The 15,873-nt window shown below is 62.4% G+C and overlaps 1 protein-coding gene and 1 pseudogene across 1 annotated transcript; one reads left to right on the forward strand and one right to left on the reverse strand.

The window, feature by feature from the left end:
• The window catches only part of LOC101435190 (mastin-like), a 41,711-nt pseudogene extending 26,173 nt beyond the window's left edge, over positions 1-15,538 (reverse strand).
• LOC101434360 (mastin-like) lies at positions 11,175-13,446 on the forward strand. Its single transcript, XM_012528233.2, has 6 exons — positions 11,175-11,181; positions 11,256-11,316; positions 11,477-11,657; positions 11,879-12,150; positions 12,798-12,943; positions 13,044-13,446. Exons 2-6 carry the CDS (start codon positions 11,256-11,258, stop codon positions 13,206-13,208), a joined length of 825 nt encoding a protein of 274 aa, XP_012383687.2. The 5' UTR covers positions 11,175-11,181; the 3' UTR covers positions 13,209-13,446.
• Positions 15,539-15,873: the final 335 nt, after the last annotated feature.

Below are 15,873 nucleotides of genomic sequence, written 5' to 3' on the forward strand. Positions count from 1 at the left end.
CCTAACCACTGGGCCAAAGTCCGTTTCCCTCTCGCAATTTTCTATACTTGATTACTCCCTGCTCTGGTTTTTTTGTTTGTTTCTTGGTTTTTGGTGGGGTTTTTTTCCTGTTTCTTTGGATTCAGTCAGTAGTTTTGCTCTTGCTTCTACATGTGGAAGTTTACATCATTAATTTAAAATCTTTCTTTTTTCTAATATATGGATTTGGACCTACGACTTTTTTTCTGAGCATGACGTTAATACATACCACAAGGTTTTGTTTTGTTTTGTGAGATACCAGGACTGGGGGTTGAACCTGGAACCTCATGTGTGGGAGGCCAGCGCTCAAACACTGAGCCACATTGAATCTCCTGTGTTCACTCCCTTGTCTGTTTGATTGTGAATTTTTTGCTTGTTGTTTTACTTCTTGCTTTTCTGCTCATTGTTTGTTTTCTTTAGGAGGCATCAGAAATTGAACCCAGACCTCCCATATGGGAGGAGGGAGCTCAACTGCTTGAGCCACATGTGCTCCTTACCACAAGTTTTGATATGTTGTGTCTTTTTGTTTTTGTGTTTGTGATTTTTAACAAATTAATTTTATTTAATCATATTATAAAGCATCCAGTTATTCAAAGTGTACAACCAATAGTACTTGGTATAATCACATAGTTGTTCATTCATCACTTCAGTCATTATTAGAGCATTTCATTATTTCCATAATAATAATAATAATAAACAAAACACAAACAGGGAAATTCTGCACCTCTCAATCTCTCTGTTTCCCCTGCTGTACATAGGTGCTATCTCTGGCTATTGTTGCACAGTCGTTTATTTGTATATTTATTAAGCAGTTTCACTGAGATACATTCTCATACTCGATGATTTATCTGAAGTGAATAATCAATGGGTTTTAGTATAATCACAATGTTGTGCATTCATCATCACAAAAATTTAGAATTATTTCATTACTCCAGAAAGCAAAACTCCACGTGTGATTTTTTTAATTAGAGAAGTTACAGAAAAATCATGCCTAAAGTACAGAGCTCCCTTATAACTATCCTGTTATAATATGCTACATTTGTTAAAACTCATGAAAGAACATTTTTATAATTGCACCGTTAACTAGAGTCCATCACTTAGATTTGTTTGAACATCTATGACTATTTGTCTCAACTCCTTTATGTCATCTGCAGGCTTATCTTGTTCCTTAAATTAGGCCATACCTCCCTGGATCTTCGTATGGATTGTAATTTTTTGTTGGTGTTTCTGCTCGCTACATGTATTTATTCTGGGTGCAGCTTCTCCCTTTAGCTTCTCCCTTTAGCTGAGGCTTCTTGTCTTCTCTCCCTTGCTGGCTGTGTAGTAGGGGTGGAGGATATGGTTGGTGCTGTAAGATGTGGAGGCTGAAGCTGCCCACGTTGCCCCAGGAATTGATGGAGCTTCTTGCACTTTCTCCTCTGTCAGGGGAGGGACAGAGCTGCAGCCGTGTATAAAAATCCACGTCGGGCAGGTCCAGACTGGCTGTAGTTGCCCAGAGACACCAATGAAGCTTCACAGCCCTCCTCCCCTCCCGTGGGCGGGGCTGAGCTCAGCTGTGGCAGCAATCCCTGCCGTGTGGGTCCAAAATGACCACAGTGCTGCAGGTAAACTGACGAGGCTCCAGCCTCCCTCCCTGCGGGGGGCGGGAGTGGACCCTCGGGAGCGCCCTACAACCTGACCTGTGTGCGTTGTATCCACCTGCAGCTGCCCTGAGGGCCGAGGGGCCCCAGCCCCCTCCTGTCCTATGGGGGACAGAGGTGGAGATGGACTCGAAGGCACTCGGTGAACCAGTTCCCATGGGCTGAAAGCTCCTGCCATGGCCGAGAGAGGCCGAGGACGCCCAGCTCCTCTCCTCTCCTGCTGGGGTGCGGGGATGCAGCCCCCCGTGACCCACTACTCAGTGCCAGTGCAGAGCACCTGCGGCTGCCTGGAGCACCTGGCGCAGGCCCCGCTTCCCCCTGCCGGAGGCGGGGCTGGAGCCAGGCGAGGGCTGCGCCATCCTGTGGAAGGAAGCGGGTCCCAGGGCCACTGACCTCAGTCAGCCCCGCTTCCCCTCCGGCGGGGGCGGAGTTCCCTGGCGTCCAGCAGACCCTTTCCGCGGGTACAGGCTGGGACCCTGGCTGCTGCGAGGATGAGGCTTTAGCCAGCCGAGCCCACTGGTCAGTAGCTGAGCTGGTGGACAGCTGTCTCTTCCTCCACCGTTCACGGGAGATGAGCCTCCAGCTCCAGCCTGGAGCACGAGGCAGCTTGCCCACGAACGCCTCCGCGCGTGGAGGCCCCTGCGCGGGGATCCTCTGCGGGAGAGGCTCCCCTTCCTCAGCCTCAAGGAGGCGCAGGTGCTCTTCTGGCCTCCTGGGCCCCCGGACAGGTGCTTTAGGGGTTCTGGGGTTACTGGCCGCCCTGAAGACGAGCTGCCTCCAGGACGCCTTCCTCCGCGCCCCCTCCTCTGTTAGGGACCACGCGCCCCGCTTCGCGGGACCCCGGGAGCTGCTCACTTACAAGTGGCTCTGGAGCCAGGGAGGGGCAGGGCGGGCGGCCTCGCGCTGTGCTTCTCCATTCCCGTGTCCTGCCCCCGGGGTCCCCATCTGGAGCCCCAAGGGGGGCCCACAAAGGTTTGGGGGCCCCAGGGTCATCTGTCAACTACGATCGTCCCTGCCTGTGCTGGCCGCTCCCGTGGCACGAGCTGGGGGGGGAACCCCCACCAGGGAGGCCCCAAAAGTCCTGAGAAGTTCTCGGGCCCCTTGCGGGGCGAGGCAAGCCCTGGGCTCACCCCGGGCTGGTGCGGGGCGGGAGGGCCCGTGGAGGGGGCGCAGGGCAGCAACGCCGCATCGGGCGCAGGTAGAGGATGCAGGGACGGCGGTGATGCCGCGCCCCAGGTCACACCCAGCCTCCCGGCCCGGGGCGCACGGCCCTGCACCTGGGGATTGGCGGGGTTCGCCCTGGGGGGTCTACCGCCCTGTGGGGCCCAGGGAGAGCCTGGAGACCGATCCCGGGTACAGAGGCGCCTACCCAATCCGGGTGACTCAAATGGACCCTGGACCCCGGGGTCGTGACCAGGCTTGGCAGACCCCGGCCAGCTGGACCACCCGCTGCAGACCACGACCTGCCCCTCCCTGGACGGTGATCCCTGACAAATACCCGCCCCCAACCGCGGCTCTGCCACCTCGAGACCGGGGGACCTTGCCCCCCACGCGGCCTAACCCAGCCGGGAGGAGGAGGGACCCCCAGGCGTGGGTGTGGCCCTGCCGGAGACCCCCCCACCCCCCGACGGCGCAGGCTCCTGGGGGCTCCCGGGGCGGGCAAGGGGGGCCACACGAGGCGCCGGGAGCCCAGCAGCCCTGGCGGGGGCGAGGGGCGGCGCAGGGCGCGGGCCGGGGCAGCTCCGCCGCGCACAGGCCGGGCCGGGGCGGGGGCGCGGGCGCTGCAGGCGCAGCTTCCGGGGGGAGCCGGGGCTGCAGGCGGGGGGCGCAGCGCCGGGGGGCGGGCCGGGGCCTGCCGTGGTCTGGGGTCCCCCGGCCGCCCCGACACCTGTGGCCGCCGGGCGCTGGCCGGGCCCCGCCTCCTGCCCCGGGGCGCGAAGGGGCCGCCCCCCTGCGCGAGGCCGAGGGGGCTCCGAGAGGGCGGGGCCTGCACGGGGGGGCTGGCCTCCAGCCGAGGCTCCGCGTCGGTCGCCGCCGTCGGGGCGCGGGCTGCGCGGGCTCCGGCTCCTCGTGCCCCCGCGGCCCGCAGCCCCGGCCGCTGCCCGCGTCCTCGCCCGCGCGCCTCCCCTCCCTCCGGGCGCCCGCGCTCCTCTGCCCGCGGCGGCGCCAGCAGGACGGAGGCCCTGGGGGGGCAGCGCGAGCCCCTCGACCCGCCGCACCCTCAGGTCGGGGGCAGCCTCGGTCTTGTGGGGAGACAGGTGAGCCCCCGCCCTGCGGACACGCGGCTGGGTCTGGAGCGGGCCAGCGCCGGGAGGCGGGGCCGGGGGCGGAGCCTGAGGAGGCGGGGCCAGGGGCGGAGCCTGAGGAGGCGGGGCCGGGGCGGGGCGGACCCGAGGAGGCGGGGCCGGGGGCGGAGCCTGGGAGGCGGGGCCGGGGCGGGGCGGACCCGAGGAGGCGGGGCCGGGGGCGGAGCCTGGGAGGCGGGGCCGGGCCGGGGCGGAGCCTGAGGAGGCGGGGCCTGGGGAAGCGGGGCCTGGGGCTGAGGTGCAGGGGGCCTGGCACCGTCTGCAGTGAAGCAGGAGGCGCTGGCACTGCGGGACAGCGTCTGCCCCGAGGGCCGCACGGGCAGGGGTGCCAGCTTCTCTCCAGTGAGCGAGCGACCCCCTCCCAGCCAGCACGGCGGCCCAAGGGCCTAGATCGCACGTGGCATCTGCCACACCAGGGGACCTTCTGAGCAGATCGGGAGGTGAGGGCACGCTGGGGTCCCCACATGCCAACCCCCCGAGTGCTGGCCCGAGACAGCGTTGGAGGGTCGCTCGGCCACGGCACCGCCTTCCCGGCTGACCTACAGGAGCCCACACGGAGGGGACCCAAGGGGATGGGGGGTTCAGCCCACAGGCAGCCCATGTGCAGGTGGGAACCCCAAAAGCTCCTAAGGCCAGACTCGGCCCAGCGCCTGCAAAGGGGCACCAAGCCACAGCCAGGCAGATACTGGTGGCAGCCTGGAGGAGGCACAGCAAGCCCAGACAGATGGTGGAGGCAGAGGAGCATGGCAGTCAGATGGTGGCGGCAGGGGCAGGGAGAGTGCGACGCGCACACCCGTGCAAGCCGTGGGGCAGGAGGGGCTCAGGGTCAGCGGGGGAGGCAGGGACAGGTGAGAGAGGAACCAGAGCGCAGGCAGCAGGAGCTGCGAGGGCGCGGCCGGGGCCTGGCGTCCTGCCCACCAGCTGGGGACGGGGCCTCGTGGCCCCTGAGTGACCCGACGAGGAAACCACAGTCGCCCCGCAGCTTCCCCGGGTCACTCAAGGAAAAGGGTCGTGACCTGAGGGCGCCGCTGTCCGCACGGCATGGCTGCCTGGGCGCGGGGGGCGGGCGGGGGCAAAGAGCCATGCTCGGGGCGGTGGGGGGCGGTTCTGCGGGCCTGAGGGGGACCCCCACGGTCCCAGCCCCGGGCCCAGGCATCCACAGACCCCCTGGATTTGCCCAATTTCCCTCTTTCCATTAGTCCCCTTTTCTCTCTGTGTTAACAGACTATTTTTCAGAGCGGCTGTCGGGTTAAAGGGTCCCCGCCCCCTGCCCCAGGAGTGGCCTGGTCGTCAGTGTCCTGCATTTCTCATTTCCTTCAGCAGGTGCCAGGGATTGACCCGGGACCTCTCCATGCCAAGCAGGTGCTCAACCGCTGAGCACACTCGCTCCCCAGTAGCTTGTGTTTTCCTGGCACGATGGCGCAATGCTGAGTCAACACTGTGTTAGCAGTAACTAAAGCCCACACTTTGCTCTGGGGTTCCCTCGGTGCCCCGCAGGTCTCTGGACTTTGACAAATGCCTGGTGGCACGTATCCTCCACTGGGGAGTCAGCGCAGCTTCACTGCCCTGCAAAGCCCCCACGCTCACCTATTCCTCCTTCCCCTGACCCCCAAACCCCTGGCAAGCACTGAGGCATTACTGTCTCTATACTTCTGCATTTCCCAGAATGTCACTTCAGCTCAAGGCTGGTCCCTCTCCCAGCTCCTCTGGCTTTACTTTTTAAATTCTATACTTTGCCTCATTCCCTTACTGGACTCTAGTTGTTGTTGTTGTTGTTGTTGTTTTACTTTTTTAAAATACTTTAGATCACATAAATATTACATCAAAACAGAGGGGATCCCCATATGCCCCACTTCATCCATCTCCCACACTTGCCCACAGTAACAGCATCCTTCATCAGTGTGGCACATTCGCTGTGATCGGTGAACACATTCAGCATTGCCATTAAGCATGGGGTATAATTTACATTATACTTTACACTCTGTCCCACACAATTTTGTAAGTAATGACAAAATATATAACGGTTGTATCCATCATTGCAACATTATTCAAGACAATTAAATGTCCCCAAAATGCCCCAATATTACACTTGTTTTTCCCTCTCTCTCTCCTCAGAACCTCCAGTGGCCACTGCCTCCACATCAATGCTAAAAGTTCTTCCACTGCTGGAATGACAATAGGTCTATAGTAGAATAACTGTAAGCGTACTCTAGTCCACTGTTCATGCCCATTCCTGAAGATGTTGGGGTCGTGATGCCCACTCCAACTCTAATTGAGAGGGGGCCTAGGTCCCAGAGGGCTGATGGATGAGACTAACTTGCTTGCATCTCCAGGCTCTATCTGTTCCTTGGGATGGTCGTTGTCCATCACCATCTCCTTGTTACTTGTCCTGGGTGAAGCCAATGAACTGGAGAGTAGGTGCTGTGACACTGTTGAGATTCAGGGCCCAACTAGCTCATGAACAGCCCAAATATTTAAGACTCTTGGACATACACCTCTCCACTCTAGTACTAACTATAGCTTCAAATACAAAGGGCAGAAGAGCCATGGTTAGGGAAAACACAACTGAGTCCAGCTCTGTCACACTGAGGAGCATATATTCCAAAGTAATGCCCACTGGAAGGGTGCCAAACTCCTGAACTGTCTGCCCTGCATATGCTGTCTGGATGTCTCTAGAGCCCTCAGGAGCCCTGCTATTTGAGGCAATAGTTACTGTGGCAGTCAATGAGATCCTGCTGAGATGTACATAAGCATAACCCCTCGAGTGACCTCCCAATCCACTTTGATATCTCTCGTCCATAAAAACTCATTTGTATTTAACCTTCCACCCTTTTGGTCCAGGTGCACTGGTAGTTGGTGCTTGGTAATAATCCCTTGGTGCCAGGGAGGCTCATCCCCTGGAGTCATGTCCCATTCTGGGTGGGGGTGGGTGGGAAGGTAATGCATTTATATGCTGGGTTTGGCTTAGAGAGGGACCATATTTAAGCAACAAGGAGGCTCTCAGGAGGTAACTCTTAGGCACCCTATAATACTAGCTTAGTTTCAGTTTCACAAGAAAAGGTCCCTAAGTGCCATCATCAATATCAAGGGCCTGCTGCAATGGTCCGTCTTCCTTCACTAGGCACTGCCCCTGTACTTGAGGGCCTGTTCCTGTCCCATTAAAGAAGGGACAGAGCTCCCACGATGGGAATTCACTCTTCTTTCACTTATCCTGTGGCTCTCCACACACCACGACCATGCAACATGAACACTTGAACACTCACATGCCTTATAGGTGTGCCTCAGATAAATCCCTTCCCGTGGACGCCCACACTGACACCTGCACCAATGACCTTCCCCTGCCACAGTGTGACCATCCTGTAATCCAAAACTTCTTCAAAGATGACACCAACAAAATAACCAACTAAAATTAATGAGAAGGGAAGTGGATTTGCCCCAACAGATAGGGCATCAGCCTACCACATAGGAGGGTCAAGGTTCAAACCCAGGGCCTCCTGACCCCTGTGATGAGCTGGCCCACGCACAGTGCTGATGCACACAAGGAGTGCCAGGCCACACAGGGGTGGCACTGCGTAGGGGGGCCACACAGGGGTGGCACTGCGTAGGGGAGCCCCACGCTCAAGGAGTACGCCCCATAAGGAGAGCCCCAGCGAGAAAAACGGGCACCTGCCCAGGAATGGTGCTGCACACACAGAGAGTTGATGCAGCAAGATGACGCCACAAAAACGAGACAGATTCCAGATGCCAATGACAAGAATACAAGCAGACACAGAACATATATAGGGAATGGACACAGAGAGCAGACAACTGGGGGGAGGGAGGGGAGAAAAATAAAAAATCTTTTAAAAAATTAAATTAAATTAAATTAATAAGAAGATGAAATAATAATGAGTTTTATAAAAATAAAAAAATGAAAAAATTTGAAATACTTAAAAAATTTTGACACTATCTTTCATCACTGTAAGTTCTGCTGTCTGGTATATACAGTGACATTTTCTTCTAAGTATCTCCCCAGTGTCTTATTTTTCTCATGTTATCTTCAAAGAAGCTTTGGATTACATAAAAGTCACTTACAGATTACAGGGGATTCCCATATACCCAACATCCTCCCCCTTTTCCCTTCCCCCCATAATAACATTTACATGAGGATGGTACAGTTGATACCATTGATGGACGAATATTGAAGCATTGCTAAGTACCATGGTCAATGATTTACCTTATGGTGTCAATTTTAGACTTAACTCTGTTATAAATATTGACAAAATTTAAAATGGCCTGTATCCATTACTGTGAGATCAGGCAGAACAATTCTGATGCCCTGAAAATGCCCTAGATCTAGTCTACTCTTGCCTCCCTCTCCCCTCAGGACCTGCGGTAACAGCTAAGCTTCACTTTTGGAAGAATAAGATTCACAGTTACTTGCAATAATTATGACGGCTTGACATACTGCTCTGGTTTACTTTATTAGGCTCTGCTGCGTTCTTGAGGACTCTTGGCTCTACTTGAGAACACAGCAGGACTCCCCAGGACGGCGTTTCCTCGTTTCCTGCTTGTGGTGTGGGGCTGCCCCCTGACACAGCACACTCTGACGAGGTGAACGCTGACCTGTTCCACAGAAGCCCGCCCCGGCGCGCCCTGTCCTGTCGCCCCCTCCCCAACACCCGACACGTGTAACCTCCCCCGACATGTTTCCCAGATGAACATTCCCAGCCTCGTAGTTTTAACCCCAGATCCGCAAATCCCCACCTTCTCCTGCTCCTTCCCCTGCCCCCCTGGACTCTAATTTTAACCCATTCCATTGTCTCCTACTTTTACCGAGGGTTGCGATCTCCTGATAATATAATAACCAAAGCTCACTTGGAAACAGTGAGGTTCTCATTTCTGTCTCTCTCACATCAGCTGACAGGGAAAACGTTTTCTCGGCTCTTGCCACGGTCACCACCCAGACATCAATAGTGGAGGGGAAGCCGAGGCGCGACTTGTGGTCTACTGGTCATTTCACGTCTCCACAGGGCCAGGCCAGGAGCCACCCCAAGCTGGAGGCCGGAAGCCAGAGCCTGGTCGCATGCACGGCACCCACTCCAGTCCCTCTTGTCCCCCGCCCCGCCTCCACCCCAGGGCCTGAGGCCCCAGGTCTAGAGCAGGTGAAGCCTCCCTGCCAGGTCAGGGCCCCTGGGAGGGGAGGGGGACGTGGCCCAGCTGGGCCTCCAGGGGCATCCGTCCCTCCCTCCTGGGGGCCACATGTGCCACCCGATTTCCATGGATTCGAGGGACCTGGTCCAGACTCCCCATCCTACGTTGGGGCCTCTGACACGTGCAGAGACGGGGGGTCCCGGGCAGCCTGCGGCCCCCCCCCCTAGAACCAGCGTCCTAGAGCTGCACAAAGCTGTCTGGGTGCAGGCGGGTCCCCGAGCAGGGGCAGGGGCGCCCGGGCTCCCCTTGGTGGGCGCGTGCCGGGCTCTGTCCCCCGAGGTCAAGGACGCCCAGGGCCTGCCCGGGGCCCAGCCTCACCCGCTGCCCTGGTCCCCAGGAGCCAGTCCTGGGCGGAGGCGAGAGGCCTCCATGCGATGCTGAGCGCAGCGCTCGGCTCCCGGGGCGGCCCCACTGCCCTCCTCCCCACCCCCCCACCCCCGTGTCCTGCTGGCGAGTCTGCCCCTCCCAGGCCGGGGTCTCCCCTCCTCGCTCCCCTTGCAGGGTGGGCTCAGGACCAGCACCCAGGGCCGGCTGGGGTGGAGGGAACTTTGGGCAGTCCGTCCTTGGAGGGCGAGGTCCCCTGGCAGCCCTGACTGCAGAGCGGGTCCTGGGGGCCCCCCTGGCCCCCCTGAAGAGCCCCCTGTTCCAGGACGGCGTCCCCTGGCAGGAGCCCCCTCTGACCGGGGGTGTCTGAGCAGCAGGGCTGGAGGCCCCGCCCCTCCCGGGGTCCGCACTGCCTCGGGGGCTCCAGGGCCGCCATGTGCCTTGATCTGAGGCCTCGGGAGGAAATGGGGTCACCCCCTCCCCTGCCCCAGCTGGCGGGGGTTGGGCTCAGGCCCCTCCCCAAGGATGGAGACCCCGAGGCGCATCTACAGCGGCCCCCAGGCTGCCCCGGCGGGTCTGGGCTCCAGGCGCCCCCAGAGGCTCCCGGCAGCCCCCCAGTGCCCCTCCCTCCCGCCACACCCCTCCTCCTCCCAGCGCGTCCTGCCCCCCCAGGGTCCCTGCCCAGGTCAGCTCCAGGAGGAACCGGCCCAGGGGCTGCACCCAGGCGCCCCCAGCCCCCCGCTGCTTGGAGCAGGGACAGGAAAGCGGGGCCCAGGGATGGGGCTTCCCGGGGCTTCATGTCCAGCCGAGGGCGTGGCTCGAGGACCTGCGGTGACCCTCGTCCTAGGGCCCACGGGGCCACACTGGGGACACTGAGGCACACACGTTGCAAGTGCACATGGACAATGCACATGGCACTCCCAGAAATGCTCTTAACCCTGAACCCCTCAGTGTCTCCCAAGAAAAGCTGCGCTGCAGCAGTGGCCATTTGTCCACCTGGCTTTGGGGGACCCCGGGGAGACCCAGTCCTGACGCTCACTGGCACGCGGGGCTCTCCACACACCCCGACTTCCTGGTGGTCCGGGTCAGGGTGGCGAGCCCCCGCGCGCCCCCGTGTGGTCACAGGCGGAACTGCGGCCGCGGAGGCCCTTGGGGCCGCTCAGCCTCCAGCTCGAGGTGGGAGGCGACGCGGGCAGAGGGACACGCGGGGTGCTCAGGGAAGGGGGGACCCGGGCCTACAAGTGCCCAGGACCAGGGCTCAGGTGCAACTGTAGAGATGGAAGGAGGCTCAGCAGCGCCCAAGGGAGCCCGCGAGGGGCCAGAGTCGGGTCCCCATGTGCAGCGGGGGGGGGGGGGGGGGGGCGGTTCCCTCCAGGGGCGCGTGCGGCTCCCGGCCCGTCCCAGGGTCCCCATGACCCTGCCCTGTTGTTCCCTGCGTTTGGGGTCCCAGACCACCCTCCAGCTCCCACCTCGGGGGCAGGGCTGCTTCTCTCCTGTTGCTCAGCACAGGGTCCCTGCCCGCCCCGACTGGCCACAAGTCACACGCGTGGCCAGAGGAGCCCCCCATTTCCACGGGGGCAGCCGCAGGAGGCCCCGACGCCGCAGGCCCCGCCCAGAAGGAACCTCAGCCCCCCCTTCCTGTGCTGGGGGATAAAGGGGCGCCCGCGCCCCAGAGCCACAGGCGGCAGAGACCTGGGAAGGTAAGGGCCCTGCCCCTCCCACCCCCCCAGCTGGGGCGCCCTGGCCTCCCCACCCACCCCTGCCTCCCCTGCAGATGCTGCGGCTGCTGCTCCTGGCCCTGCCCTGCCTGGGGGGCTCCGTCCTCGCCTTCCCGGGTGAGTCCTGACCCCGGCCCTGACCCTGCCCAGCTGCCCTGTCCCGTCAGCACCAGCCCGGGGAGGGGGACAAGGGTGGCGCCTCCTGGGGGGCTGAGAGGCCAGCTGGGCTGCGGGGGGGCCGCCTAGTCCCTGCTCACTCCTTGCTCTGCTCACCCAGCCCAGGGCCCAGGGGCCGAGCCTGTGGGCATCGTGGGGGGTCAGGATGCCCCCGCCGGACAGTGGCCCTGGCAGGTCAGCCTGAGGAAGTTCAATGAAAACTACGGCCAATGGATGCACCGGTGCGGGGGCTCCCTCATCCACCCCCAGTGGGTGCTGACCGCAGCCCACTGTGTTATGCCGTGAGTGACCTCCCAGCCCTGATGTGATGAAGGGGTTGGGAAGTGGGGCTCGGGGTCCTGGGGTCGGGTGGATCAGGTTCAGGGCACCCTCTCTCCAGGGTCTGGGCTGTCCCTGGCTCTAAGTCCCTTGGAGCTCCCTGCTCTGGGCTGAGCCCAGGCCCCTGGGCCACCCCCCAGGCTCCCTCTGAGAAGCTTCTGGTCTCCCTGCACCCCCGCCCCAGGACAACATTGGAAGCTTGGGCCGTTAGGGTTCAAGTCGGGCACGTGAGGCTCTACGACCACAAGGAGCTGACGAAGGTGACTCAGATCATCCGGCACCCCAAGTACAATGCCCAGCTGTCTGCCAAGGGGGGCGCGGACATCGCCCTGCTGAAACTGGAGGCCCCCATGGCGCTCTCCAAGTACGTCCTACCCGTCACCCTCCCGCCTGCCTCTCTGAGCGTCCCCGAGATGTCCTGCTGGGTAACCGGCTGGGGGGACATCAACTCCAATGGTAAGTGCCAGGATCGCCGTGGAGGGCCGTGGGTGGGCTGCCCAGGGCCAGCAACTGGGAGGGGCAGGGGGTCTTTCTTGAGAAGACCTCGGTCCCTGCCTTTTGGACCCGGGGAGCGGGTAGGCAGGTTCACGCAGCTGCCAGGACCCGGGGCCCTGCTGGGCCGGCTCTGGGGGACCCGATGCCACACTCACCACTGACACCCCAAGAGGAGGCTGCTGCTCCCTTTCTCGAAGTGGCCCACCCCGGGGCTGTGTGCTCAGCTCGCCTCCCCTGGGTCCTCCCGCATCCCTGTCCCCACCCCTGAGGCTCTCCTGCTCCAGGGAGCACGTGGCCTGGGGGATGGTCCCTGCAGCTGCCCTCGGGGTTCCCACGGGTGTGGCTTCCGGGCTGGGGCACCTGCACCCTGTGTGTGTGGGAGCTGCAGACACACTTGGGAACCTCTCGTCACCCCTCCCCAAGATGGGCCACAGAGGGGAACCTGCAGCTCCGGGAGCGAAAAGGACCCTTTCAGGATCCGCAGGGCAAGTGGTTGCAGGTTCCCCCTCCACCGTGGAGGCGCATCCTGCCCTGCCCCCTCCAGCCAGGAGCCGAGGTCTGAGCAGGTGGTGGGAGGGGTGGGCGCCTCACTGGCCCTTTCCCCACAGATCACCTGCCTCCCCCCTGGAAACTGCAGCAGGTGGAAGTCCCCATCGTGAGCAATGAGCGCTGCAGGAAGGAGTACCGGCAGGTGAACTACACCATCACAGAGGACATGCTGTGTGCAGGCGCCACGCTCCGGGACTCCTGCCAGGTGAGGCGCCCCGACCTCCGCCAGGTGCCCTGAGGAGGGGCCAGAGCCTCAGGGCAGGGGGGACGCGGGCACTGGGGCTGACCTGCTCCTCTCCCCACAGGGCGACTCGGGGGGCCCCCTGGTCTGTTATATGAAGAGCACCTGGCTCCAGGTGGGTGTGGTGAGCTTTGGGCAGGGCTGTGGACTTCCCAACTACCCCGGGATCTACACCCGAGTGTCGTCCTACGTGTCCTGGATCCGCCAGCACGTCCCCCTGCAGCCCTGACCGAGGCGCGTCCAGGCGCGGCCCCCTGCGCTTCTCCCCGGGGCTCAGCCTTCTGCTCCCCACGGCGCTGCCCCCTCCCGCCCCTGCTCCCACCCTCTGCCCCTGGCTCCAGCGTGCTGGCCTTCCCGGACAGCGGGGAGCAGAGGCAGGGGACAGGCTCCCAGGCTCTGTGTCCCATAGGGGGGTGGAGATGGCCCAGGACCACTGCCCCCCCACCGTATGTGCATATTAAACTCGGTGGAAAGCAGCTGGCGCTCCGCGTCCTTGTCTGTGGCTGTGACCGGGGGCCTGGGGGGCTCTGGGGGCCGGGGGGGCGGGGCCAGCCTGGGCGTTTGCACCTCGCTGCCTCCTCCTGCACTGGCCTCCATGGGGTGGGGGTGGGGCGGCTGGTCCCCCAGACTCAGCAGCCCCTGCCCTCAGGTCTCCCCTTCGCCCTCCCTCCGCCCTCCCACCCCCTCTCCTCTCATCCCCCTTCCCTCTTTCCTCCTTTCTCTCCGTCGCTCAGTTTATCCATCTCCCTATTCCTGGAGTTGGCTCAGACCCTCGGATCCTGGGATCTTGTTTCCAGTGGAAGACGCCACTTCCCGTGGACCTGGCCAAGGCCTCGTCCCTCCTGTCACCCCAACATGGGGACAAGCTTGGAACCCCCAGCCCCTGGCCCCTGCACACGCTGCTGACTCACTTTTCCTAAAGGCCTCAGTTTTCCAATTTTTCCCACTCTCAGCAACACAAGTCCTTGCCCCCCTCAACAGGCTGGCATTGAACTTGGGGTGCCGCATGATCTGAGTCACCTTCGTAAGCCGGTCACGCTTGTAGAGCCTCAGCTGCTCACCTGGATCCTAAGGGCATAAGCTTCCCAATCTTCCCTGGGGGGGGGTGGGGACGGAGTTTTCTCAGAGGGAGCTGGGTGGGGGGTGGGGGTGGGGGGTTGGGGAGAAGCCAGGGGCCTGGGCTCAGCGCAGAGCAGGGACCTCCCAGGGGCTCAGAGCCAGGGACAGCCCAGGCCCTGGAAAGAGGGTGCCCCAAACCCCGGCCCACCGCATCCCAGGACCCCGAGCCCCCACTTTCCACCTCCTACATTGCATCAGGGCTGGGGGGTCACTCACAGCAGAACACAGTGGGCTGCGGTCAGCACCCATTTGGGGTAGATGAGGGAGCCCCCGCACCGGTGCGTCCATTGGCCGTAGTCTTTATTGAATTTCCCAGGCTGACCTGCCAGGGCCACTTGCCAGGGGGGGAATCCCGACCCCCCATGATGCCCACCAGCTCGAACCGTGGGCCCCGGGCTGGGTGAGCAGAGCGAGGAGTGAGCAGGGACCAGGCGGCCCCCCCGCAGCCCAGCTGGCCTCTCAGCCCCCCAGGAGGCGCCACTCTTGTCCCCCTCCCCGGGCTGGTGCTGAGGGGACAGGGCAGCTGGGCAGGGCCAGGGCCGGGGACGGGACTCAGGAAGGCGAGGACGGAGCCCCCCAGGCAGGGCAGGGCCAGGAAGAGCAGCCGCGGCATCTGCAGGGGAGGCGGGGGTGGGTGGGGGGTCAGGGAGCCCCGGCTGGGGGGTCGGGAGGGGCAGGGTCCTTACCTCCCCGGGTCTCCCAAGGGCGCTGCTGAGTCTCCTTCCGCCTCGCCGGCTGCGCCTGAGTCCTAGCCTGGGCGCTTCGAGGCCCAAACCCCCTGCCCAGAGCGCCCCGCGTGTCCCTCCGCCCGCGCGCCGCTTCCCACCCCGGGCTCGGGCTGAGCCACCCCTCGCACCACCGCGGCCGCAGTTCCGTCTGGGACCGCACGGGGGCGCGTAGGGCCTCGAGTCGCCACTGAGAGTTGGGGGGCGGGGGCGCTCCTGGGTTTCCCTGAAAACCAATTGGACAAACGGCCACCGCGGCAGCGCAGCTGCTCTTTGGGATGGGGAGGGGCTAAGGGTTTTGGCATTTCTATGAGTGACCCTGTGCCCGTGGGACGTGTGTGCCTCAGTGTCCCCAGTGTGGCCCCAGTGTGGCCCCATGGGCCCTAGGACGACGGTCACCACAGGTCCTCGAGCCACGCCCTCGGCTGGACATGAAGCCCCGGGAAGCCCCATCCCTGGGGCCCTGCCCTGAACTGCTTTCCTGTCCCTGCTCCAAGCAGCGGGGGGCTGGAGGCGCCTGGGTGCAGCCCCTGGGCTGGTTCCTCCTGGAGCCGACCTGGGCAGGGACACTGAGGGGGCAGGACGCGCTGGGAGGAGGAGGGGTGTGGCGGGAGGGAGGGGCACTGGGGGCTGCCGGGAGCCTCTGGGGGCGCCTGGAGCCCAGACCCGCCGGGGCAGCCTGGGGGCCGCTGTAGATGCGCCTCGGGGTCTCCATCCTTGGAGAGGGGCCTGAGCTCCAGCCCCCCCAGCTGGGGCAGGGGAGGGGGTGACCCCCATTTCCTCCCGAGGCCTCAAATCAAGGCACATGGCGGCCCTGGGGCCCCCGAGGCAGTGGACCCCAGGAGGGGCGGGGCCTCCAGCCCTGCTGCTCAGACACCCCTGGTCAGACGGGGCTCCTGCCAGGGGACGCCGTCCTGGAACAGGGGGCTCTTCGGGGGGGCCAGGGGTCCCCCAGGACCCGCTCTGCAGTCAGGGCTGCCAGGGGGCATCGCCCTCCAAGGACAGGCTGTCCAACGCTCCCTCCACCCCAGCCGCCCCTGGGTGCTGGTC

The sequence above is a fragment of the Dasypus novemcinctus genome, chromosome 23 (genome assembly GCF_030445035.2).
Source record: "Dasypus novemcinctus isolate mDasNov1 chromosome 23, mDasNov1.1.hap2, whole genome shotgun sequence".
Lineage (NCBI taxonomy): Eukaryota > Metazoa > Chordata > Mammalia > Cingulata > Dasypodidae > Dasypus > Dasypus novemcinctus.

What these genes read in the sequence shown, in the direction of transcription:
- LOC101434360 (XM_012528233.2), top strand. Translation starts at nt 11,256, where the DNA reads ATGCTGCGGCTGCTGCTCCTGGCCCTGCCCTGCCTGGGGGGCTCCGTC. An exon ending in GGGGGACATCAACTCCAATG is followed by an intron (nt 12,151 to 12,797) that starts GTAAGTGCCAGG and finishes CTTTCCCCACAG; the next exon opens with ATCACCTGCCTCCCCCCTGG. An exon ending in CGCTCCGGGACTCCTGCCAG is followed by an intron (nt 12,944 to 13,043) that starts GTGAGGCGCCCC and finishes CTCTCCCCACAG; the next exon opens with GGCGACTCGGGGGGCCCCCT.